Genomic DNA, 25,819 nt, shown 5'->3' on the forward strand with positions numbered 1-25,819 from the left:
GTGCCCAGGTGGTGACAGACTCAGTGCCCTTACCCCAACCAGGGGGTCAGGGCCCTGCCTTTGCCTCTGGAAGGACTTCTGCTCTGTGCTTCTGAGCCCTCCCAGCCATCTAGGCTACCCCCTTCCTTCTGGCTTCTCCATTGTGCAAAATGTTCCTCTGCCCTCCTGCTCAGTGCTCAGGAGTCCCCAAGGCCAGGTCAGGGTACCCAAGCCACCAGGAGCTCCCAGTGGGAGTCTACTGACCCCAGGGATGCCTTTTGGCTGGATTACCCTCTCCGTCGAGCAGATGGGCCTCATACAATCTATTTGTCCAGATCCTAGCCTTCAGGACCCAGGACAGCCCTCCAGGCCACTGCCCCACTAGCCGGGCACCTCATGCTACCAGCTCTGCCACTATTGCACCTGCCCCATTTGTGCAGGGGAAAGGGGCTGTGTCTTTAACAAGCCCCTGGCCCGCTTTCTGAGCCTCCCCCAGGGATGAGAGCCTTTGGCCAACCCCTAGACCTGGCTGTTGTCACCTTAGCCACCCTACCCACTGCCCTCCATAGAAGGGCTGTAGAAGTCAGGGCCACCACCCTAACAGTGCACCCCTTCCCAGCACTGTTACCCCAAACACAAGTGGGGGTAAGGAGGCAGAGAACAGGGTGATTCTACAGCCCCTGGCTTTTCTGGGGTGGGAGTGGGGTCTCTGGAGTTACAGGAGTCAAGACTCCAGCAGCACAGCTCCCAAAGGCACCAGACAACCCAGCAGCCTGTCTGCCCCTTCCACAGTGGGCTACTCTCCCCAAGCTTAGACTAAGTCAAGTGGGAGCCATACCCTGAGTCTCCAGCCTCCCAGCCTGGGCCCTTAGGGAGCTGGAGAGGTAGGGGCCAAGGCAGTGGGGGCTTCTGGAAGGAAGAGAGGCTGAGGCTAAGAGATGGCCACAGTGGGAGATGGGGGCACTCTGCAGGATGCCCCTCACACCTTGGCCCCCCAAGGTGAAGAAACACCCCCACCTCATCATGGCTGACTGGGCTTCTCTGCCCCCTAACCTCTCCACCCCCTCCCCATGGGACCCCTGACCCTGATGAAGGGAAGCCCAACTGGAAGAAGGGGCCTGGAGCCCAGGGTGCCCTGAGGCAGCCCTTCCCACCCCCTGAGATCAAGGCAATGGTGGTTTTACAGGCTGATGGGTCAGTCATGGCAGGGGCTGGGGGTTGGAGGGCAGGGAGGAGGCAAGGTCACTCCATACAGGAGACAAGGTCCCCCCACACAGGAGGCGGCCACCAGCCACCCCCTGAACAAACTTTCCTGCTCCCAACTTACCCAACCAGGCCAGAGGCACAGTCATCCCATCCCTGTCCAGCTGCGCCCCCCACAGCCTCAGGGCCCCTCTTGTGATGCTCATCTGGGTGTGGGAGGCCAGTCTGAGCGGGGATCCCCCCCCAGGGCACAGCGCAACAGTTCCAAAAAAATAGAGATTTGTATTTTTTTAAGAAAAAAAATTAAATAAAAGCCCAGCTCTGCTGATAGGCGAATGTTACCCCTGTCCCCACCCCCACCCACCCTTTGTTTCCTTGGCCTGCACCCCCATCCCACCAAGGCCCCAGGGGTATTTACAACATGGAACAATAGAGGCCTGGGGGGGCACTGCGGCAGGGAGGAGGGGCACAGGGCAGGTCCCCCTCAGAGGGGCCCCCCAAGACAACACAACATCAACAAGAAAAGTTGCAAATCAGGCAGAAATGGGGGACATCATTCCAAGGTCCTTATATACAGACACCGCAAGACCAGCAGGGAAAGGGGGTGCCCAGGTGGGATCAGGCATGAGCCTGTGACAGGCAGGTGGGCCAGCCCAGGAGCAGTACTGGAAGAGGCCTTCGCAGCACTCTCACCCCAATCCCCACCCCACCTTTGGTAACAACAGCCCTTCAGAGAGCCCCTGGTGGTGGAAAGTTTCCTTTGAGTATTCCCAGGGACTAAGTCCCCTAGTTTACCCAGCTGCAAGGCTACACTGCCCTGGTCAGCCATGCAGGAAACAATGAGTTAAAGTGTGCTGCCCACTCTTGACTCCACCATCTGCCCAAAGTAAGGGGGTGCTCCCTAGAAGTAGATGGAAGGGAGCCCAGTCATTGCAGAGGAGCCCTCAAGGGCATCCGCTGGGTGGAGCCCCATAGAGGGGGTAGAAGGGGCTCCTTGGAGCTAAGGGGTAGGAATAGGGGAAGGGACTTGGACCCTGCGTGGGGGCAAGGGCCAACGTGGTCTTGAAGCCAGTACTCCCGCCGATCGGGCCCTGGCCACAGAGTCCACGCCGGAGGGAAGAAAGGAGTGGGGCCCTGGAATAGACCCGGTTGGGAGCTGGCCGGCGACTGGGGGAGGGGTGGCCGCCGGCCAGAAGGGGGCTCACAGGTAGATCTCACGCTTGGCGGCGGTCTGGGCAGATGCCGGTGTGGCTGTGGGTGGGAAGTCCGAGGTCTGGGTCAAGGGAATTTCCTCCAAGGTGGCCGAGTCCTTGCAGGAGTCATGGCTACTGTGGGAGAAGGCACTGTAGGAGGGCAGGAGGCGCACGGGGGCCGTTTTGGTGTTCCGGTCTTCCGGGGGGCTGGGGCTTCCGGCGCCCGCAGGCTCCTGCCCTCCTCGGTCCTGGTAAGGCACGAAGGTGGAGAGTTTGAGGGCGCTGCTCTTGGTCCGGCGGCTGGGAGACGACTGGCCAGGCATCCAGCATGTGTCAGAGTGACCAAACTCGCTGCACTCCCGGGTACATGTGCCCGTCATGGCGACGTCGGGCAAAGGTCGGAGGTCTGCAGAAGAGCAAGAACAGCCATTAGGGATGGCACACTCAAAAAGCTCTGCTCTATGGCCTCTCCTTATCATACACATTCTGCTTCTGACCTGAGGTGCGAGCTCCTCAGGCAAGCATAGCCTTCCTTACCCACCTGTGGCCCACTGTCACTATTCCGCTGCCCTCTAGGACAGTCCCCCCCAACTCCCTAAAGTAGGTGCAGTTCTTTCAGCTTCACTCCCAGCACTCTTCTCTCTCACACACCGAATCTGCCTTCAGACAGGTGTGCAAACAGCTCACCTACAAACCCTCACCTGTCTCCAGACAGGTTCAATCATGGAATTCCACCTTCAGATGGAGCTGAGGAAACCCCGCTGTCATTTAGAGCCCCTCCCCCGCCCCTACACACACACATAGAGCCGTGGTTATACAAATCTACTCCATCAGACACCTGTCCCCAGACAAAGACTGCACATACCTTCCAAGTCCCCTCAAGCCTTACATGCTCCCAGCTTCCTCACAACCCCTCCCCACCGAGCAGAGCAATGTTTCACTTTAAAGCCAAGGGGAGAAGGGGAGGAGACGAGCATCTACGTGGGCTGGTCACACATAAGCACACACACACACACACAGACACACAACAACAAGCATACTCATGCAGCCCCTGCCCACCTCACACCAGCCCCTCACCAGCCACCACCCTGGCCTTGCCCCCAGCTCCCTGCCCAGAACACCCACGGGAACAGGAGTTGGCCGCCTGACATCAGCAGTAGCCAGTGTGGTTGCTGGGCAGCGAGAATCTCCATGGGAACGGCTGGGCCATGAGCACTTCCTGTCACAGCTGCCCCTGGGCCGCCCTCACTCGGGGACAGCACCAGGCGGTGACCCCCCTCGGGGACATGACTGAGAAGCTCTACCCCTGGCAGGGGCTCACCCACCCTAAGTTGGCCTCCTGCCAGTGTAAGGTGAGGAGGGGCTAGTCTTGTTGTTAACCCTCAAAGTGCCAAAGCTCTGGAGTTCAGGCTTGGGGGACCCCTGTATGGCACAGAGCACTGGGTGGGCGGGGCTGGGTGCTGGGGCGAGTCCCCTAGACCCCAGACCCCAGAGCAGCTCCCACCTACCTGGCACTCTGCCTCAGGGCCTGCTCCGGCCAGCCGGCTCTGCGCGGGCACAAAAAGGACGAGACTGGTATGAGGTCACGCATGGAGTGGCAGGAGAAGGGGCAGAGGGTGCTCTGGGCCCAGGGCCTGAGAGGTTAGAGCCCTATGACTCAGGGTGAAGTCTGGGACTTCTCATCTTTTGGGAGGAGGGAGACTTTGGACTGAAAGAGGTCTAAGACCAAAGGTCAGCTCTAAGACAGTCTTTCTATCCCAAGGGCTGGCTTATTTAGAGTCCCCACCACAGGTTGCCACAGAAACCTGCACACACACACACACACACACACACACACACACACACACACACGCAGCATAGGCACCCTCTCACCATCCTTTCCCACACTCACCTCTCCTCCAGCTCCTCCCTTCAAACTCCTCCTAGACAGGCCCACCCTCCCAGACTCCCCCCACCCCCTCTTCCTTAAGCAAACCTTCTCCCGCTCTTCTCCTAGGGGAGGGGGAGAGTTTATTCTTCCCTGAGTTCCTCAGAGCATCCGGGCATCATGAGAACTTCATGCTCTCATGTCAAATCCTCTCACTTATTTGGGGACCACCGTCCCCCTTCCAGCCTCCTTGCCATTATCTGAGCCTCCTGGTCGCCATTCTCAGGATCCCTGTGGCCAGGAAGGCTGTGTAAGGTGATGGCTGAACCCAAAGGCCCCAGAGTCAGACTTGGATATAAATCCCTTTCAGGTCTGTCACTGTCCAGATGTGTAACTTTGGGCAAGTTGCAGAAACCACGCCCCCTCCCCAGTCTGTTTCCCAGACCGACCGACCATAAGGTGAGTTCTCAGGTAAGGAGTAAACGAGCAGACATATATCTTAATGCTGGTGCTTGCTACCGGACATACAGACAGCGCTCAAGACATCATGGAGGATCGTTTTAAAGCATCGTTACCCCTCTTGGATTTTTACTCATTCCTGGGGTGCCTCAGCCTGCTGAAGCTCCTCACCATTCTCGGGGTGCTCCATTTCACCTATGCTGCCGTCAGGGGTGGTACGCTCGTAGTGGTCCTCAGGAAGAGCCAGGGGACCAAGCCGGGGGCCGGAGGATGACTTGCTAGAGGGTGTTTCCGATTCCTCCAGGCCACTGTCATAATAACTGTGCTGTGATGGATCCTGCAGCTCCTGGGCCTGACTGGTGGCCGAGAAGGTGACACGGCGGTGAGGTAACTGTAGGGAGAGAGAGTGTCACTCTTGGCTGGCTAGCCTCCTCCATGGGGCCCAGCACCACACCAGTCCCCAAGCCCAACAGGACCCTCCCAGGCCACAGCAGCAGCCAAGAGGAGGCCCGGGCCCTTAGTACAGCATAGGCCCCAGAAAGCACAACCTCTAGCAGAGATGCCTCGAAATTGAAGGCTAGCTCCCAGTACAGCCAAGTCCACACACTCAAAAGTCCCAACACAGCATAGGTTCCCACGGTTATCACCAGCCCCAGACCGCCATCCCCAGTCGTAAACCATTTCAGCACAGCTCTTCTGGCCCTAGCCAAGCTTCCCGATACAGGCATGGCCTCCCTTGCCTTTCCAGAAGAAGTGCCAGGAGAGAGTAGAGACGAAGAGCAGAACAGCACAGACTCAGCCAAATCCAAATGCCAGCCTGGCTTCTAAACACCAGCGTGGGCCTCAAGCGTCTCAAACAGCATCCTGAAAGCAGAGGACTCCTAATTCCCAGAGAGCTCCTCTGCACAGAGGAGTCTAAGTGTACCTTCTAGGCTTGAGTTCCTCACCTGTCTCACTGCTCTGAAACTTGCCATTGCCTCCATCCAAAAGGGACAAGCCTCTTGCATCTTGCTCCTCAGACCACGTCTGTAGTGCTGAGGCCTCAAAGAGCCCCATCCTACTGAGCCCTCAGCCACCCTAACACATCCCTTCATAGAGGCCCAGGTGTGGGAGCAGATGGGGAGAGGAGAGGGAACCTGGTAAGAAGTCAGACCTGTGGGGTCAGAGAACAGAATTGGAACCTCTCGGTCGGTACTCCATGTCAGGAAAGTGGCTTTAGAGGGCAAGACCCTGCCTGGTAGAACATATGACACCCATCAAGGAATTGGGAAGGCTAAAGAGACCCCTTTAGGAAATGAAAAGACCTAGGAGGGACCTCCTGCTCTGTGGAACCAGACAAATGGAGATTGGGTGCTGGCATTGGGAGAACAGAATGGTGACAGGCTGTTTCCTGCCAGTAAGTCCTGTCTGCCTGCCACGGGTTAATGATCAGACCAGGAGCCTGGCAACCTCAGCCTGGCACTTGGCATAGCCATCAAGCCACCCACCTGGGACCTCCATTGGTTTTTCCTGCCAACCAGAAATTAGGAGTTGGGGAGGGCACAGATCCTGGGCCCCTAGAGGCCAGAGGAGCAACAAGGCCCAGGTCCTGTTGATGAGTCAACAGGCTAATCCTTCAGGACAAGAAGCGCCTTGTCTCAGATCTGTGGCCCTTTCATAAGAGGTCAAGGAAATATTCAAAAGAGGTGATCTGGAGTCTGTAAACCCACACTCTCACTCCCCAGCCCTTTTAGAGCCCCCTATTAATGTTTGGAGTTTGGGGTCACAGTTGGGGTCTCAGGACAAGGAGCCTTGCAGTAATAGGAAGGCGGCCCACTGCTACCTTCAACATTTCCAAGAACCCAAGTGATGCAAGGTCTGGGTAAGGAATAAGGTCTCTAAAACTGACCTGCACCTTTGGGGCTAGCAGATTTTATAGGAGCAAGGACCACCTGGCATTGGGATAAACAGGCTTGGGGATGGTCCTCAAAGGCACAGGGCAGCCCTTCTTTGAAGAACCTGGTGATCAAATCCTTCGGTCCTGTATGTTTGCAAGTCCCTTGCCCTTGTCCCTGGGCTTTTCCCAGGGTTTTGTTTGTTTGTTTGTTTGTTTGGTTTGGTTTGTTTTTTTTTTCCAGTGAAAAGCTGGGTGGTTATTCTCAACCTTAACTGCTCAGGCAATTCCTAAAAGACCAGGTCCCAAATCAATCCATCTCCAGTCCTGAAGTTCCTGAGACCTTGCTAAGCATTTCACGGACTACCTGCCTCTACAGACCCTCCCCATCCAACATCTCTGAAATGAAATTATTTTTCATCGATTGTCTTTCACACAGGCAGTGAGCTCATTACTGTCCCGTCACCCACACTCTGAAAGCTGATACCCACCCGGGGAATCCTGGGAGTTTCTCCCTCATCCACAACCCCAATCCCTAGCAATTCAGATCTTGGCTATTACTGGCCCTTTCTCCTTAAATTCAGTCAAACCCATCCACCCGTCATTCTCACTGTCATTGTAGTGCTCCAATGCTTCCCCCCATCCCCACCCCCACCCCACCCCCAATACAAATGGGGATTGAGCTAAGGCTTTACACAGGTTAAGCAGGGCAGTGCTCTTTCTAAACTTCACTTCCTCCAGGAAACAGATGAAAGGGACTTTTCTTCTTGAGTGACATTTAGCAAGGTGTCCAGGCTCACTATACTCTCTCCTATACCCTCCACTCCAACCAAAATGGTTCCCTTCCACCCTGGTCATACTCAACCCTGGTTCAAGAAGAGCTGCTCACACAGTGACCCTAGGCAAGGGGACTCTTCTGCCCAAATCCTACCCACCACTGACAAGCTGGCTCTGGGTTCCTATTCTCCCAGAAGCCCATTCCTAGTTCCCCCATATTATATCCTAAAAGTGGGAGGAGGCACTAAAGTCAAACAAATGTGGGAGCTCAGTTATACAAGTTTAACAAGTTCAGCCTTTGTTACAGGGTTTTGCAGTACCTTTTATAGGCTAATGTGATAGCTAGTCTCTTGCTAACTTAATCATGAAATCATCTTTTAATTGTATAGTAGATAATGGCAGACTCTGGAAATCAGACTCCCTGATGCTATGTGCTTAAATTCTGACTCCATCAGTGGCTGGTTTTCACTTATGTGAAATAACTATAATAAACTGGCCCGTGTCACAAAGTTACGAGCGCCGAGTGAATTCACATATGGTACCTTACGCCTATCGAGGCTTCCCGAAATGAGAAAGAATAGCAGTAATACAAATTCCACAGAATCGTATGTGGTAGCGTGAGTTCATTCCAGCTCTAGGAAGGCAAAGGCAGTGGATCTCTATGAGTTCAAGGCCAGCCAGGTATACATAGCAAGCTCCAGACCGGCCATTCAAGGCTACATAATGAGACCCTGTCTGAGAGAGAGAGAGAAAGAGAGAGAGAGAGAGAGAGAGAGAGAGAGAGAGAGAGAGAGAGAGAGAGAGAAAGGAGGAAAAAAGAAAGCTAAAATACTTTTGCATTACACATAGGGAAAAGCATCCTATGTCCCTTCTCACTTGGCACTTAAGATTCATTTCACTTGGCAACCATTTTTTCATCAAAGCCGAGTACCATGCAGAGCCTGCGGTAGAAACTTGGCCTATCTGCTCGGATGATGACAACAGGTAGTTTGGGTTGGTGATACTCAAAGGCTGGGAGGAGGTATTCAGTATGGTCCCATGGATGGGTTGAGTCGGTGCCCAGTGAGGGACAAGCCTTCAGACCTTGGAGGAATAAAGGGATCAGCAAACTGGAAGGAAAGGAAGAAGCAACGGTTGCCAGGCAGAAATGGAAGAGAAAGAGTTGGGAGTTTCTGGAGGTCACCTGACAGAGCCTGACTTCTTAGGAGAAAGAAGTCATAACTAGATATGACCTCCCCACGACCTGCTCCTCCAAATTGTTCAGATTGTCTTTTCACTTTGGGGGTACCCCAGGGCTTTGGGGAGTTTATAGATGGAACAAAAAAGGAAGCTGGCACCTTGGTCCTCCTGGGAGTGTCTCAAGCCTCTTTGGTCACCATGGAGATAAGTTGCCTCTGGCCTCAGAGACTCCACCATGGCAGGAGGCCCCTCACCCACAACGTAACTTCCCTCAAGCACAACCAGAGACAGGGAAGACCCAGGAGAGCAAGAAGTGAGAGACGGAGGGAGAGAGAGAGCTAGCTGGCAGTCCTGGCTAGGGTAAGGAGGTGAAGGAAGGGAAGGGAGATGGCTTTGGACAGGAGGCAGAGCTGGGACACCTCATCCTATGACAATGGCTCACTCAAGGGTACAAAGAAGGTCTCTGCAGTGTTGGAGAAGCACCTGCCTCTCCCAGGGCCCTCCCTCTCTGGAGCCCAGGCTGGTGATCTTGGCGAGCCACAGGGCAGGGCCAGCTAATTGCAGAGTTGTTGGTGTGATAGAGGCTGGGGAAGGGACTTGGGGGAAGATCTTGCCCTGAGGGAAGGTGGATGGTGTAATGAAAAGGTTCTCTGGCTTCACCTGGGGCAGGAAGGCAGACTGCCACCTCACACAGGTGCTCTGGTGTCTCTCAGATGCTACTCCATGTAGGCAGATGGGAAAAACACTGTCTTGGACCAGGGAGACAGCCTCTCACAAACATGGGCTGAGGGAGCATGCTACCACACTGCTCTGTTTGAAAGTTGGAACTTCCAGACATGGAAATGGCTGTTGGGGTAGGCAGAGGATGACAAGCTAAGATAGGGCTTGAATAGAATAGGCAGGCATAGGGAGCAGGGAGGGATAAAGGGTAGACATGGTGAAATCAAGGCAGGATTTGAGAACAAAGCTACTTCCAGTCTCTCTCGCTGCTTCTCTCAGTTCCGAGAAAATAAGAAACCAAAACTCCAAAAATAGAGAACTTTATTGTAAGGCCACATGAATAGGGCTGGGGGTAGGGGATGTGGGGCCAGCCCCCAGGGCCTGGGGATAAGGAAGAAGTTAATACACAGTACATATAGAAGGCACAAGTGGGGAGGTGCCCCCCTCCCCGGTAAAGTCCCCACCCAGATTCTAGGTCTTCCGTGTCCCCTCCAAAAAAGCACCTATATAGCTGATCTCCAATAGAGACCCAGATTTGGAGTAATCTTCTCCAATAACCGCCTGTACCCTTCTGTCTCCAAACCTATTTACCTGTCCATTAGCTCCACCTGAAAGACCCAGTAGCTAGTTCAGCATCCTGAGATCTGATAAGGCACACACTTCTCCCTTGTGGGGAGGGGAGACTTGAGGAAGCCTCCCTATCAGTATCTACTCAGCCTAAGCCTCCATATCTGGGCAAGGCAGCAGGGTCCTTAGTTGAGGCCTCAGTACCCTGAGCTCAGTGTTCCCACCTCCCACAGTTACCTCAGGATGCTCCCTCATGATCTAGTCGATCATGGCAGGCAAGACACACCTGCTCTATCACTCCCACACCTCGGTCCAGATGGCCCCATGGTAGGGGTGGGGTGGGGGCTGGGGCGTGCTAAGCCGAAAGGGCTGGCCTACCTGCTTGCTGGGGTATTTGGGGGGGTTGGTGCGATAGCTGTAGTCGGAGTACTGCTCGGAGCCCGTGGACGTGGTGTCCCCAGTGCCCACAAATGTGTTTGCAGGCGGCAGGTCCTGCACCACCTGGTGCTTCTTGGAGGCCGAGGGTGACTGGGGTTGCAGCTGAATAGAAGGCAGTGGGGAGTTGGAGCGGTAATGGCGGCCCAAGTCGGGGCTGCCTGGTGGGTAGTTGAGGGGCAGGTGGATTCGGGGACTGTCTCCAGGGGCATCGCTCATTAGGTTGAACTTGAGGGACTTCTGCAGCCCGGTGTCATCTTCATCCTCCACTGGCTTCACAGGTTTCGGTGACTTGCTTTTCTTCCCTTTGCTCTTGCTTCCCTTAGCAGCTTTGCCGCTGGGCTTGGGGGCATACAGGTCCTTAGTCTCCTTCTTACCAGCCTGGTAGCCGCTCTTGGCCTCCCGCTGCCGGCAGTAGCGCACTAGTACTGCCAGGGCTATGAGTAAGGCGACGGCCACCACACCGGCTACAACCCCAAAGAGAATGTTGCCACGCTGCTTGGAACGCTCGTATTCTGGATCCCCAGCGATGTCAATATCCAGGGGCGTGTCCAGGCTATGGACGAGGAGGGTCTCTAGCAGCGTGCGGTTGGCTAAGGTCTCGTTGACGTAAAGGTGGACTAAGGCTGTGCCATAGCGAGGGGGCTTGCCACGGTCGCTGACCTTCACCACAAGGCGGTGTAACCCGTGGTGGCGCCGTTCAATTTCCTTTTCCAGTGTGATGGCGCCCGAATGTGATCCAATCTGGAAGAGCCCATAAGGGTTGCCGCCAGCGATGCTATAGGTCAGCTCGGCATTGATACCAGAGTCAATGTCCTCCGCTGTCACCTGGCTGACTGTCTCACCAAGACGTGTCTGCGGGGTCAGCAGTCGGTGAGATGTGTTGGAGGGGGCGGTGATAAAGGGTGCATTGTCGTTCTCATCCAGCACATTGATGGTGACACCGACATAAGCCGAACGAGGTGGGACTCCGCCATCTACGGCCTTCAGTTGGAAGGTGTAGGTACTCTGTTGCTCCCGATCGAAGCTCAAACTGGATAAGATGGTGCCTGTGCCATTCTGGATAACAAAGTCACCATTGTCCTGCTCTACCGAGAGCTGCACCCGGGCATTCTCCCCCTTGTCTCCATCAATGACAGTCACCATACCCACTGGACTCAGCGCTGGCATATTCTCCATCACTGAGAAGTTGTAGCCACTCAGCATAAATTTGGGGTCATTGTCATTACAGTCGAGCACATTGACGAGGACTGTGGCTGTGCCCTGAAGGCTGGGACTGCCCCTGTCGGCCGCAACCACCTTCAGCTCATAGCTGTCTCTCTGTTCCCGATCCAGTGATGTCTTCACCCGGATCTCTCCATTCTCGGGCGAGATAGTGAAGAGCCCTTGGGCAGCTGGCTCAGGTTCCAGCGAGTATACCAGCTCTGCGTTAGAGCCAGAGTCAGCATCACTGGCTGTGACCTCGGCCACCACTTCACCAGGCTTGTTGTTTTCTGGGAAGGCAACTTCAGTGATGCTCTGGGTGAAGACGGGGGCGTTGTCATTGACGTCTACCACCTGCACCTTGAGGGAGTTGGTGCTAGAGAGTGGAGGGTTGCCGGAGTCCACAGCCACGATCTCGATGGTGTAGTCTTTGACTTTTTCATAGTCGAGAGGGGTGGTGGTCTGCAGGAAATACTTTTTCTTGCTGTCGCTGCCTGTTTCACTGGCCTGGCGTAGCTGGAAGGGCACATCACCTGCTACGACACAGGTGACGGCTGCATTCTCTCCCTCGTCTCGATCAGACACCTGCACCAAGGCCACGGCGGTCTCCTCGGCCACGTCCTCTGATATGTTAGCCATTCCGTCTTGATGAGTCACCAGCCCTATGCCTCGGATCTCGATGGTCGGGGCATTGTCGTTCATGTCTTTCACAGTCACAACTACCTGGGCACGGGCACTCTTGGGGGTGGCACCTCGGTCCTTGGCGAGCACCGAGAAACGCAGAGTGCTTAGATCCTCGCGGTCCACAGGGCCCTGGACGGTGATAAGTCCAGTGTTTCGGTCTAGTCGCAAAAGGCGCCTGACAACCTCAGGTGCCTGGTGAAACGTGTAGTCAATCTCCGCATTGGCACCTTGGTCCGAGTCGTTAGCTTTCACCTACAGGAAACGGGCAGGTTAGTAAGCTAGGATCCCCATGCTGCTAATGTCCTTTCCCACAAGCACATCAATGATGCTAACTTAGCACCCTTTCCATAAGCGGCACATGGTACAGTCTTCCCCCTAGGCCTGGCACTACGGTAGACACCGCTAACCTATTTTCCTAAAGAGCCCAGATGCAGCTTGCAAATCCTTCTTAGAGCTGCTGCATCACCAGGACTGGGCAGAATTATATTCTACTCTTCATTTGAACCAGTCCACCTAAGCACAGAGATGAGCTAACAAGCATTCTGGATAAATGAACTGTCCCTCCCCACAGCCTTCCAAATGGATGAGAAAGGGTTTAAGCAGTAGAGATGGTTGGCATGCATGCACCTATGTGCATACCTGGTATGCAGGCATGTGACATACATACACACAGACTGTAAGCTGTGATTTTATCTGAGTTCGAGAAGATGTGTTTGTTCATGTGTGTGCACGCATCAATGGAGACCCCCATGCCCAGCTAGAGGCCCCAGGTGAGGGGATTTCTATTGAAAGCAGCCAGGTAGAGATACGGGTCAGAAAAAGCCCAGCAGGCCCAACCCAGCCACTGCTGTCAAACTGGGGAAACCTGTTTCTGCAGCTCCTTAACTGTTGTCTGCTGCTGGCAAGGCACCAGTGGAGGAATCCGGCCTGAGCCTGAGGCCAGAAGGGAGGGGTTGGTGCAGGCCACAGAGCCTGCTGGCAGCAGGCTGGGCTTCCAGCACCAAACAATGAACTGCCTGTCCCTTTGCAGTGGGCACGCCCTCCCACGCCAAGGCCGCCCTGCACTGGGACCCAGTCTATACAAACATGGGTGGTAATGGGGCAACAGAAGCCAGGTGGGAATGGCCATGAGGTACCTACTGGTGAGGGGTTAAAGGTATTTACATCCAAACAAAATGTAATGAATGTGTGTGTGTGTGTGTGTGTGTGTGTGTGTCAGGGGAGAGGGTGGGAAGGAGGAGTAGGTATAACTTGACAGAGCCTCTAAGGAGCAAAATGAAAGCCTTGAGTTCAAATCCCAGCTCTACTGCTTTCCAATTAATTATATGGCTTTGGGCCAATTACTTAATCTTCCCAAGCCTCACTCTACCAATACATAAAATGGGGGAGAATAATAGAACGTATTTCATTAGATTGTGATGAAGGTTAAATGGGATAATATAAAGAAATAACTAATACTGTCTTGAGCATGGCACGTGTGCTGAATTGCTCTTTCCTTTTGATCTGTCTGTCTGTCAATCATTCATTCATTCATTCATTCATTCACTCAGCCATCTGGTTCTAAGGAATGCAGCTACACAGTGAGGACTATACCCAGAGGCCCACCTCAAACCACTGTTGGGCTTCTGTCCTTCTTCTGAGGGAACTCCATCCATTCTTGTCAAGGCTTTTCTACTGGGGAGACTCCTGGTCGAGGGCTCCCAGCTACCTTTGGTGTCCTTTTGAACCTCCTCCCCCCTCCGCCTCCCAAAACAGGGTTTCTCTGTGTAGCCCTGGCTGTCCTGGAACTCACTCGGTAAACCAGGCTGGCCTCGAACTCAGAGATCCACCTGCCTCTGCCTCCCAAGTGCCGGGATTAAAGGTGTGCGTCACCTCTGACCCTTCGCACCTTTGCAGGCAAATCTCTAGCTTTTGCCCTACCAGCCTCACCGTGTCCATCACTAGCTCTCTGGTGGTGATGGACAGCTCTCCTATGGTCTCCCGGTCTCTAGACTGGTCACCTCAGTTCTTAGCTATCTCCTTCCCTGCACTGCTCACCTTTGTTTCTATCTGTGACTCCCAGCGTTTCACTCCTGCTTTGTTCTAACTCTCCTTCCTTCCTAGCCACTCTCCGGGATGGTCAGCCTCCAAGGCCTCTGTATTTCTGGCATCACCTCACTGAGAAGATGTAAAGACAGAGTACAGGACATGAGCTAAGGTGGGCTCTGACCTCAGGCAAGTTTAGAAATCTCTAAGGGCTCAGTTTCCTATCCATAAGATGGGGATAATGCTCGCTTACCTTGTACTACAAGGATTGAATTATATAATACACATAGTGCATTTAGAACAGTGCCTGGCACCTAGGCTATTATTATTCACCACTCTGAATGGCTGTCTTTCTATTCTTTCTCAGCCTCGTTTCTAGATTCTCGTCCACCAGTCTCTAGACGAGATAAAAACCCCCACCCACTCACTTCGGTTCCCAGACCCAGAATGAAGGGTCTCTCAGGTTGGGTAACGGTGTCCAAACAGCTGATCTCTCTTTGGTTAGCTCACTTCATGGACAGAGATAGCTTCAGCCCATGGGGAAGGAGAAAGAAGATGGGGCTGGCAGGAGGCCAAGGACTGAGATGACAGCGGGAGATACACCCACCCGTCTGCAGGGACGCTTCTCCGCTCCTTCCCAGGCCTCAGCCCCACCAAGCTGCTGCCCAGCCCCTGGGGCAGTTCCCATGAAGAAGGGCGCCGAGAACTTCTAAAGAGTTGCTGGCCCCCCTGCAACTATCTTAAACACCACATACCAATGGCACCCCATGGCTGGGGAAGGAGTCTATGAGATTTGTCAAAAGCGGGGACCCTCCTGGATGACACAATCTCAGGACTTTGTTGGACAGGGGCCACAATGAGGTGCCTTCAGCTGAAGTAAAAAAATCTCACCAGCTAAAGGGACCTACCCCTGGGTAGGAGGATGGATACTCTCAATTCAGGAGAGGATCTACTGCATAAAAGATGCATTCCTTGATCCAGACTGGGCTAAGGAGAGGCCACTCCCTGAGCCTGGAGCATTTTCACTTCCCAGAAGTTTTCTTAAATTGAGACAGACGGGGAGGTATGAAGGTACTGAGATGATCTGTCAATGTCATCTAAGTAGTTTGACAGTGGAAGAAAGTACCACTTGTAGCCGGGCAGTGGTGGCACTTGGGAGGTAGAGGCAGGCAGATTTCTGAGCTCCAGGCCAGCCTGGTCTACATAGTTGAGTTCCAGGACAGCCAGGGCTACAGAGAGAAACCCTGTCTAGAAAAACCAAAACCAACCAAACAAAAAGTACCCCTTGTTGGGGTGGAGGAGAGGAAGCAGGTGGGAAATCCTGCTTTGGCTGGGGTTGGGGAGATGGATGGGCAAACACTACAGCATTCTGTTTTGTTATTTCCCTAAGTGAAGGAACCTTACACCTGCTTTTGGCGGGTCTCATCTCTAAAGGTGGCTCACCCCAACAGGTTAGATGGAGTGGGCCTCTCACCTGGATGACCGAGTGGCCAATGGGACTGTTCTCAGACAGCTCGGCTTCGTAGGTAGGCCGCTCGAACTTGGGGGCGTTGTCGTTTGTATCAAGCACAGTGACACGAAGCAGGGCGCTGCTGGCACGTGGAGGATTGCCTCCATCCTGTACCTTGATGGTGAGGTCGTAGGAGTCCCAGCGTTCGCGGTCCAGGTTGCCCATGACAATGAGCTGTGGCTGCTTCTCCTCCTGGTCCTCCGCTACCTGTAGTCCAAATAGCTCCTGGGCCTCAGGCCCAGCCTGCAGCTCATAGGATGCTACACCATTGGGGCCGGCGTCACGGTCTGTGGCCAGTGGGATGGGGAAGAGCGAGCCGATGTTGGTGTTCTCGGGGATGGCCAGGGTAATGACTGGCGAGGCAAAGTTCGGCGTGTTGTCATTGATGTCTTGCACCTCTATCTGGCCCTCTAACAGCCGGGGACTGCCGTTCTGCACGAGGTCCGTGATTGACACCTCAAACTCCAGGATACAGGGATTCCCGGGGATCTGGTTCTGGCATTCACGGAGCCCCTCTCGATCAATGGAGGTCTCTGTGGTGAAAATGTCTCCAGTCTTGCCATCCACTCGAAGATACGGAGCACCTACCTCTAGTTTATACAGATGACCCACGTCTGGCAAACCGTAGTCGGCAGCAAGGCTCCCAATAAGGGTGTTGGGCGGCTGTTCCTCTGGCACCTTGTATACTACCTGGGTGGTATGGCTGGCAGATGGAGCCAATAGGAGCAGCAGTGCCAGCAGTAAGGGGGGCAGCAGCAACCGCCGCCCCCCAGGCCCTGGGCTGGGCCTCAGAGGCCCCATCCTGGCAGGCTCCAGAATCAGGAGAACTACAAGAAGACACAAAGTAGAGGCCATCAGCTATGAAGAAGAAACTGACTCGGAAGGCTGTCAGAGCCACCTCCCACTCTCCCTCTCCCACTGATACACAATTCTCCCACAAGGAGTCAATCCTAGCCCCGAACTGTGATTCCAGAACCCAGAGCCTCACCCACAGTGGGGTGCAGCAGCTGTGTACGACCCAGCTGGAGACGTTGATAAAGCGACAGGCAGGTCTACAGAAGCTCCTGCCTGGGGCACGCCCTTCCCCAGCTGACGTTCCCTGGGTACCGCCCCCCATCCGCTTTCAGCTGTAAGCTTTGCACAACGCCTCCTTCTCACCAACATCTTGCCTTAGTCACCCATGGTAATTACCCTGATACTAAGATAGGGAGCAAAACCAAGTGGAAGGTTAGGCCTGGGACATCTCCAGTTGGAGCACTCCGCCCCACATCTATAGTACCAAGCAGTGTGCATTCACCCGCCCCCAGACACCCAGGACCCTGAGAGTCATTCCTATGCGTCCCACTCGTGCTAGCTGGAGGAAGAGGGGTTCATCTCTCATTCGTGTTTATTAGGTATCATATCCTAAATCCTTTTTTTTTTTTTTTTTTTTTTTTTTGGTTTTTCGAGACAGGGTTTCTCTTTATAGCTGTCCGTTTTTGACAAACAGCATCCACAATACCCAGTGTTCCCCAGTCCCACAATTGAATGCCAGAATCTTGTGAAAATGGCTAGTGGCAGGGCCGGGGAGATGGCTCAGTGGGTAAAGATATCTGCTGCCAAGCCTGAAGACCTGTGTTCAGTCCTTAGGACCCACATCAGAAGGAGAGAACTGGCTCTTGTAAATTATCCTCTGACATTCCCCAAAAGTTTTCTGTGACATGCACTCCCCACCCCCAGAATAAATAAATATAATAAAAAAATTTTTTAAAAAGAAAATGCTAAAGTTGAATAGGTGTTAGTCCTCCCTGACTTCCCCACAAATGTGCCTCAACACACACACACACACACACACACACACACACACACACACACATGGTTTCCAGCATTCCTTGCTGCCTGTTGCCAATGGCTAGGTGTGTGGAAGGAGTGGTGGAGGTCAAGATTGGGGTTAGGAGTGACTGACCCTCAACTTGGCATTGGGAGCTGCCCTGGCCTGTCCTTAGCAACAGAGAACCCAGCAGGTCTAACTAGGCCAGAGCTTGGATGACACCATCAGCCCTTCCCTGGTCCACCCCCTCTGCTCTCCAGATGATCATCTGCCTCCTGGTTTATTTTAATTTTTCCCCAGTGCTGAGAATTGAGCACCGGGCATTGCACATGCTAGACAAATGGTCTACCACTGAGCCACATTCTCAGACCTTGTCTTTATTTAGACAAAGTCTCAGTAGGTATCCCAGGCTATCCTTGAACTCCTGACTCAGCTTTCAGGATGCTGGGATTACAGATGTGCACCGTCACATCTGGCTCTGGCTCCTGTTTGACCCTTATCCCTGCAGACATCCAGAACCTACTCATCCCTTCCCCGCTTCTAAATAGTCCAGTGTATCTCATACCCTCCTCTCTGCCATCCTCAGAGCCTTCCAGGAAGGGCTGTGCTGTGAACATTCTAGACTACAAGTTGCACCACCATGACCACAATAGCTGCCTCTTTCATCACCCTGTTCTGAGGCTGTCCACCTGCCCATGTTATCAGACCTGTCAGTACAGTCCCAGTCATTGGTTTCTCATCACCCCCCAAAACCCTCAACCATGGTGAACCCTTCCTCTATTCAAATCCCAAGTCTCTGCCCAGCATTTCTGTAAGGAGGGAGGAGGCCTCATGCTCCATTTGTCTTCCCCATCCCTTTAATTTCTCTCCCAGGCCTGACACTGCTCATGCCCATCCCACTGCAGACAGGTTCTACCTCCTCCTGCAAGCCTACAGTGCCTTCCCAAGCCTCTCCAACCCACAGTGACCTCTCCTCCTCCAACTCACAGCCACTTATTGTCTACTCCAATCCTAAGGCAATGAATCACTGGGCTGCCCCGGACACCGCCCGGCCCTGTTTGTTCAGCAATAGTATTGGACACCTATTCTTGTGTTCTCTGTCACCCCAGGAAGAAGATGCCAGACATTCATTCCAAAGGGGCAAGAGTTCACAGTCTCACTCATTCCATCCCCCACCCCCCCACACACACACACTGACCCACTGCTGAAGCTGGGTAAAAGTGGGTATATGCTAGGTGCTCATTCACATACTTAACACGTGCATATGAGTCACTTAAAATGTGCTAGGCTGTGTCCTGGGCCCTAGAGCACAGCACTAAAGACTGGGCCCATCTGCTGTGACACTGACTCTAGCCCAGTGACTGTCAGTTTGCTGAGTTACCTCTGTGTACCCATTTGGCATATGTAAGACAGAACCTGGGGTGTAACTTCAGCCCCAACTGGGTGTGTGACTTCAGCTCCAGCTGCCTACTTCCTGAAGCAAACAATTCAAGGCCTCGATTTTTTTCATCTGTCAAATGGAGACGATACCACGTATTTCCCAGTGGGTTTGAGTTCATGTAGGCTAAATGTTTGTAACGATGTAAGCACTCAACAAATGGTCTTTTCTTTCAAAGCACTTAGCACATTTGTAGTTACTGGCCTATTTGGAAAATTGGCCAATATTTATCTTTCCTTCAGGACTACGAGGAGAGAGCATTTCTTGAGGCAGGGTCTCACACACTGTGACCCAGGTCATCCTGGAATTCAGGGCATGTAGTCTAGGCTGGCCTTACTCTGGAGCCTCTTGAGAGTTGAGATTACAATTATAACCCTCTGATTGTTTACTGTGTCATCTAACATTGGACCTGACACACAGTAGGGCTGAAATAAACGATTCTCATGTGGCAGGGGTTATTTTAGTTCCCTGGGTTTAGCTTATGATGGCCTTGGTCAATGGCTGACTCACTTGCCTACTTGCCAATTCCCTAGGAATCCACTGGGGTAAGAGGCAACTCTGTAGTAGATGCTCAGCAACTATTCGCCAAATGCACAGATCCCCTGCACAACTCAAGCACTTCCCCTTCCTTGGGGAGCCTTCTGCAACTATAGACCCCTCCTGAACCTGTGAGGCGGTTACCATTTAAGTGTACAAGCCTCCTCTCCGCAGCTCACTCTCTCAAGGAGGAGGAATATCATGATACTCCCGAACATAGCTCCAGAGGACCGTCCAAAAAAGCCTCCTCTTTTATGTCCCCCACCCCCGGATCAAGAATTGTGTTTCGGAGGTCACACCGCCTGGGAGAACTAACTACACCGCATCACCAAGTAGGATTTTTCTAGAAAAATGTCTGTTCACAAAACTAGGCGGCAAATTGAAGGGTCTGTGGTCTGATGAAGCCGGGGTGATTTTGATTTATGGCCACTTTGATAGCTAAATACTATGCCTCTCACTTGGGGCTCTTTTCCTATCTTGGAATCACAACCAGAGACACAAACCCCTCTCAGTCCTCCCAGGGCCACTTCTCTTTAAGACCTTACTTTGCCTCTAGTCAGCTACAGTCCAGAAAGGCTTTTCACTGGGGATGGGGTGTAAAAAGAGGGTGACTCAGGATGGGGACAAGAGTTGAGGAGGGTTTGTGTCCTTGAAGTTCTTCCAAAATAGGGATTATCTGGCCCTACCCTTAGGAATTTTGATTGGAAGGTGAGATCTGGAGAACCCCCTAAGCAATTCTAATACAAAAGGTCTAGGAAAACAACCTTGAGAGACACTAGTTGAAAAAGAGCTTAAGCCATGCACACTATATATCATCACTTATGTCAACATCACCGCCACCACTACCAACACCCACCCCCAACAAATTAAGGCTCTACTAGTACACTGCTAAACATTTTAGTGAATCCTCTGTCATTTGAAATTGATATTACTTATTATTATAGCACCCTCCCCAAATATTTTCCTTTTTTTCTGTTTTTCAAGACAAGGTTTGTCTCTATAGCGCTAGCTCTCCTGGAACTCAATCTGTAGACCAGGCTGGCCTTAACTCAGAGATTCATCTGCCTCTGTCTCCTGAGTGCTGGGCTTAAAGGAGTGCCCACCATGCTCCATCCAGACTCAAAACTATGTTAAAACACTCTGGGTCACAAACGGTATGAAAAGGCGGGATCTATGAAAGAGTGTCTCTTCCCATCTTAAAGAGTGGATTTGGGAAGACTCAACAGAAACCTGAAGCTGAAGTATGGCATTCCCTACACTTATTACCTCTCACTCAACCCTGGATTGCCAACCTGGCCTGACAAGGAGGGAACCTAAGCTCCCAACCATTTGCAGCTGTAGAGTCATGTGGCCTGCCAGGAAGGGCTGGGAGAAGCAAAGCAGTAAAGAGGCCTTTCCACACCCCTACCCCCAACACCACTGAACTTTGTCCCAGGCGGTTGGTGGAGGGTCATTAGTCTCTGGCGGTGGCCTTTGAAGTGATTAGTACCTTATCTGCCTGGGAGGCCTTCCTAGGGAAGGGTGCCTCTCCACCCAGTGACATGGGTGCCCAAGACCCTGACAAGACAGGCCCTAAGTAGAGAAAGGCACTCTGACCCATCCAGCCCCATCAGGATGGAGGAGCCAAAAAACCCATAAGAGGTGTGCGAGTGAGGGACAAGGGAACAAGAGTCCAGAAAGGCCGAAGGAAACCCCATCTTATGTCAACATCGGAGACACGTGAGGCATGAGGACAGGTTGAGGGTTCACTTGGAACCTTGGGAGCAAGGTTCACCTCTTGCTGGATGCTGTGAGGAGAGCTTTTCACTGTTCAGTGAGTAGGTCAGCTCTGAAGCCCCTGACCTCTCACACCTGCCCCTGCACCATTACACAACAGTCGCCGCCGGTGCTGCAAGCTCAGAACACCAAAGTACAAAGAGAGCATCTCAGAGCCTGGGCGGGAGGGTGAGGAAGCCCAGCCGCATGGGGTGGAGCCGCTCAGGGGCTTCCCACAGTGAGCAGTACTGTTCCTCTTCCCTATCTCCCAGAACCGGCTATTAGCCTCTGCAGGCTTCCAGGCACCTGCATTCTTGAACCAGATTGCTGAGTTCAAACCCTCTCCCCAACACTTCTCCAGTTGTGTGACCTTATTTCTGTAGTATCAAATGTGGGTGGGGAGGACCTGTCTCTTGGGCAAGCAAGCCCACTCAGTGAATAAAGGGGCTGGTCCCAAGCCTGATGACCCATAGTTTAATTCCTGAGGCCTACAGAGTGGAAGGAGAAAACTGACCACTGAAAGTCATTTTCTGACCTCCAAATATATGTGTGTATGCACATAGGTAAATTAGATAAATAAAGGTAATACATTTTTAAAAAATCTGCCTCTTGAAGTTATTTGGGAGAACTAAATGAGATCAGATACATTGCAAGACAGATTCGATATTTAAGTCCTCCAACCCTATGAAAGAGCATTTTACTCCACCACCCGGCACATAGTAGGTGCTCTCTGGCTCATCGAATCAATGAACGAATATGCTAGCCTATGAAAGAAAAGATAGTGTGTGTTCTACTACTGCACCCACAATAGGCGCTGGGAAACAGTACAATACATTGTTGAACAAAATCCATCTCTGCAACACCAACTACCTTTGTTCCTGGCAGGAGCACCTCTCACCCCACAACAGAAATGGAACTCGGATTCCCTCTTAGCTCCTCCCCACGCATGCAGGCCCCATTCCACAGTGTCTCTTGCCCAGCTCTCTGCAGAAGTCCCCAGAGCTGGGAGATAGATACTCCTTTATAGCTAGTGCCTTCTAATATGGAACTAGAGATGGTAGGAGAGGAGGCTAGATGAGGCTGCTCTAGAGCCCCGACCCTGTTCCCCCTACCCGATTTTTCCTCCTTTCTGAGGTTTCTTAGATTCTCTCCTGGAATCCATCCTCTGTCCTAGCCCAGTTATTACAGGTTTCAACACCACCGCGGACCCCCCTACTCAAGAAAGTAGCACCCAGGTGCTCTCACACACTAGACCTCTAAGGCTGCCACAAATACCTTCTGGGTTGTCCAGGACCAGGTAGCTCGTGAGGGCTGACCGAGAGCAGGTGCTGGAAGAAGCGCCGCACCTTCCAGCTCTAAGTCCTGGGTTTAACTAGCAAGAGCAGCCCTAGTCCTCACCTTCTCGGTCAGTGAGCGCTCTCCGCACACACCCAAGCATGCCCGAGCGCCTCCTCCCAGAGGCCGCCTAGTGTGTGCGCGAGTGTGTTTGTGTGTAGTGGGAGGCGACGATCGCTCCTAAGGTTTTGGTCGCTGTCCCCGCCCCCACCAGGGTGACGCCTGGCCTCCTGGAGCCCAAGGTGAGACTAGGTGAGGCGCAGTATAGTAGGAACTCTCTTAGGCCAGGAGGCCACTTGCGTCCCTAGCCTTCAGGACCGCCGCGGGGAATCCCTCCTCTCCCGCACCTCCGGCCTCCGCCTAGGTCCCCCAGAAGCCGGCGCCGGCGGGAGCAGCGCAGCGGGCGCCGGGAGGGGGGCAGGGAGGAAGCCGGCGCCGGAATCACAAAGCCGCGAGCCTGGCCGGGCGGGGACATTCTCATAAAACCGATCCTCTCAAGGCGACAGAGACAGGGTACTTGCTCTGCACTCAGTCCTCGATGGCCTCAGCGTCACTCGTTTTTCCTGCTGAAGCAATAGTTACCCTCACTGTTGGGGAAACTGAGGCCAGAAGCCTCAACTACCAGAGAGTGGCTGAAGGAAGGAACGAGAGTCCTGTTCGCCTACCAGTTTTTCTTCTGCGCATGCTGCGGTCTCCATTCTAGCCCCGAGGCTTTGTCGGCACACCGGACTGGCCTACAACCCGGCCCCGGTAGAGGGGCACCCAAGGTGTGCGGGACCTAGGTGTGCTAGGGACCCAGGTGGCTCGGAGGAAGCAACTAAATGGCCCGAAAAAGGTCTCAAACACCTTCTCTAGTATTGTGCAAAGGGATCTAGGGCCACACAGCTCCAGGGTGGCGGCATGGCGCGGCCTGTCAGGTCCAGCTTGTTCCCGGAATACCCAGCCGGTCAGGCCCCGGAGTGGAAGTGGGGGGAGGTGTCGCCGAGAAGCCGGTCTGGCCGGCCCGGGGGCTCCGGTTGTGCCGATATTTACAATAACAAAGTCCCGATTGAGGTGACAGGGCTCTGGATGCTCTCTAGGAGAACCTGGAGGCTTCTCCCGAGGGAATCTGGCCAGGGAGAGTGGAGTGTGGTGTGTGTGTGCGCGCGTGTGTATGTGTGTGTGTGCGCGCGCTGCGGAGTGTAATGTGACACTGTTGGTGTAAGGTGTGTGTGACAGCCAGTGTTAAGATGCTTGAAGCAGTGGATTCTGTTTGTGAGGCGCTGCTGTAGGTTCCTCTCTGCTAGGGTGTGTGCTATCAAGGCGTGTTATGAGGCACTGGATTGTATATGTGTGGGTGCAGTAGAGAGGGGCAAGCAAGACCTGTGCTGTATACCTATGTCCTGGCCAAGGAGTGGGCAACCATTTATGTTAGGGTGCGTTCCTTCAGCGGTATGTGTAGGGAGCTAGGTTTTGAGCGTTCATCTGGCGAACCGAGGCAGTTACATTCGTACAGGAAGGCACGAGGTTGTGTTTGTGTGTCTGGCATTGCTCAGTATCACACCCGATTGTGTTGTAGCTATCTATGGCCACGGCTTGTGTGTGCCCGCTGCTGATCGTGCAGGCGCCGAAGCAGCTTCTGAGCTGGTGACTGTGCCCCAGTGGGCGCTGGTGTGCGGGAGGTATGTCTGTGCTCACATATGTACGGGTGAATGTATGTGTGTATGTGTCTGTGATGTGGCTCTTCCAAGTGTCCGCGATGAGCTGGAAGCGCTTGAGTGAGCTGAGCAAATCGCCCAACAAGTGTGTGTGTCGTGGATAATGTTCCTAGCTTCCCTGGTCCTCCGGCAGCCCCCAGCTGAGCTGAGGGCCTTGCGCTTCCCCGAAACCTTCTCCATTCCGCGCGCTCCTGGAGTCTCTCATCCCCGCGGCTTGGAGCGCGCCCGGGTGCGGACGCCGGGGCTGGGGTCCAACTCGGCACCCCCTCCCTTCTCTCGGCTTCTCGCAGTGGACCTTGGAGGCCAAGGAGCCCCAGCCGCAACCCCCCACCCGGTGTCCCAGCGGCCTCCGCCTCAGTCGCGGCGCGCTGGGCATCGACTGGGCCCCGGTCTCCTCGCTCCACCGAGCGCCCCTCCCTCAGCTCCCGCCGGCCATGGCCGCTCTGGGCCCCGAGCCGCCGCCGCCAGATCCTTACCCGCCTCGGGGCAGCACCGGTCGCCTGCCCCGCTGTCCGTGAGCCGCCGCCGGCCCCGGCGCGGGCTGCGGCTCTACACGGCTGGGGCTGGCGCTGCGGTTCAGGCTCCGGCTCCGGCTGGCTGTGGGCGCAGCAGCCCGGCGGCTTCGCGTCCTCGCCGCGCTCCCGCTCCGCTAGTGTGTGAGGCGGCAGCGGCGGCGGCGGCGGCGGCGGAGCCAGCAGAGAGCGGAGCGCACAGCCGGCCCGCCCCCTCCCTCCCCCTCCCTCCCGGCCTGCCCGCCCTCCTCCCGCCCCCCCCCCTTCGGCCGGGAGGTGGAGCCCGGACCGATCTGGTCCCGCTGGGAGGGGACCCTGACCACCGCGTCCCCAAAACAGCACCCCCTCCTCTTACGCTGCCCCCCACTTGCCTAAGGCCGACTGCACAGGCTTCCTTTTCGGCTCTTCACCTTACACTCATCCCACCTAAGCCTCCATCCAGGACCCCTTCGGAATTGCTCTGTCCTGCTTCAAACACCTGTCCCCTACTCTGCCGCTCGGGAAGTCAAGGCACGAGAAGTGTCTCTTCTGGCTCTTTCTTCCCCAGCATCTTCCCAGGGGAGCTGCCCCTCCAGGCCCACCCTTTTCCCAGTCAGACCCTGGAGTCTGGCTCCGGAGTGGCCCACCCTTCTCTTTGCGCCCCGGGGAAGTCCGCCCCTCCCCCTCCGGCCGGAGCTGTAATAGGGGTGAGAATATAAAAGGAACTATAGAAAGGGTTAGGGGATGGGATCTTGGAGGTCTACAGTGAGGACTGGGATGAAAATCCAGTGCGAGGATGAAATGACGCTCCTGATGTCAGTCTGTTCGAAGGTCCCCTGATCACCTGCCCTCTGGGCGGTGTAGAGCTTCTGCCGCACGCTTCAGGCAGTGACTTAACACACCTCATAGAGTCAAATGGGTCTCTACTCCGTGAAGCGGCTCAGTGTCACGACTTGTGTCACACTCCCCTCACCGTGCCACAAGCTCCCTTGCCACACACTCGGCGAGTCACACACCGTGTCACACGCAGTGTCTCACACTCCAATACTTGGTTTCTTGCGTTCAGCTCTGGCTCTCTGGCG

General features: G+C 54.1%; 1 protein-coding gene across 5 annotated transcripts; it reads right to left on the reverse strand.

The window, feature by feature from the left end:
- Positions 1-1,561: 1,561 nt before the first annotated feature.
- Positions 1,562-24,933, reverse strand: Pcdh1 (protocadherin 1). Of its 5 annotated transcripts, XM_021150387.3 has the most exons (6): positions 22,613-22,722; positions 15,639-16,501; positions 10,196-12,391; positions 4,873-5,092; positions 3,884-3,922; positions 2,654-2,781 (listed from the first exon to the last, which is right to left on the reverse strand). In XM_021150387.3, exons 1-5 carry the CDS (start codon positions 22,650-22,652, stop codon positions 3,897-3,899), a joined length of 3,345 nt encoding a protein of 1,114 aa, XP_021006046.1. In that variant the 5' UTR covers positions 22,653-22,722; the 3' UTR covers positions 2,654-2,781; positions 3,884-3,896. The 5 variants fall into 5 exon arrangements, with proteins under 5 accessions (XP_021006044.1, XP_021006043.1, XP_029327770.1 ...); XM_021150385.3 differs by lacking the exons at positions 3,884-3,922; positions 22,613-22,722 and adding an exon at positions 24,723-24,933 and having other exon boundaries at positions 1,562-2,781; XM_021150384.3 differs by lacking the exon at positions 3,884-3,922 and having other exon boundaries at positions 1,562-2,781; positions 22,613-22,744.
- Between the last annotated feature and the right edge of the window lie 886 nt (positions 24,934-25,819).

Source organism: Mus caroli, unplaced genomic scaffold (assembly GCF_978045245.1).
Source record: "Mus caroli unplaced genomic scaffold, Mus_caroli_1 scaffold_19, whole genome shotgun sequence".
In the NCBI taxonomy this organism is placed as follows: domain Eukaryota; kingdom Metazoa; phylum Chordata; class Mammalia; order Rodentia; family Muridae; genus Mus; species Mus caroli.

Excerpts from the sequence above, each read along its gene's own strand:
- Pcdh1 (XM_021150384.3), bottom strand. The coding sequence starts at position 22,652 with ATGCTTGGGTGTGTGCGGAGAGCGCTCACTGACCGAGAAG. Across the intron at positions 16,502-22,612 it reads AGCGCTCACTGACCGAGAAG|TTCTCCTGATTCTGGAGCCT; the intron begins GTGAGGACTAGG and ends GTCTTCTTGTAG. Across the intron at positions 12,392-15,638 it reads TTGGCCACTCGGTCATCCAG|GTGAAAGCTAACGACTCGGA; the intron begins GTGAGAGGCCCA and ends CGTTTCCTGTAG.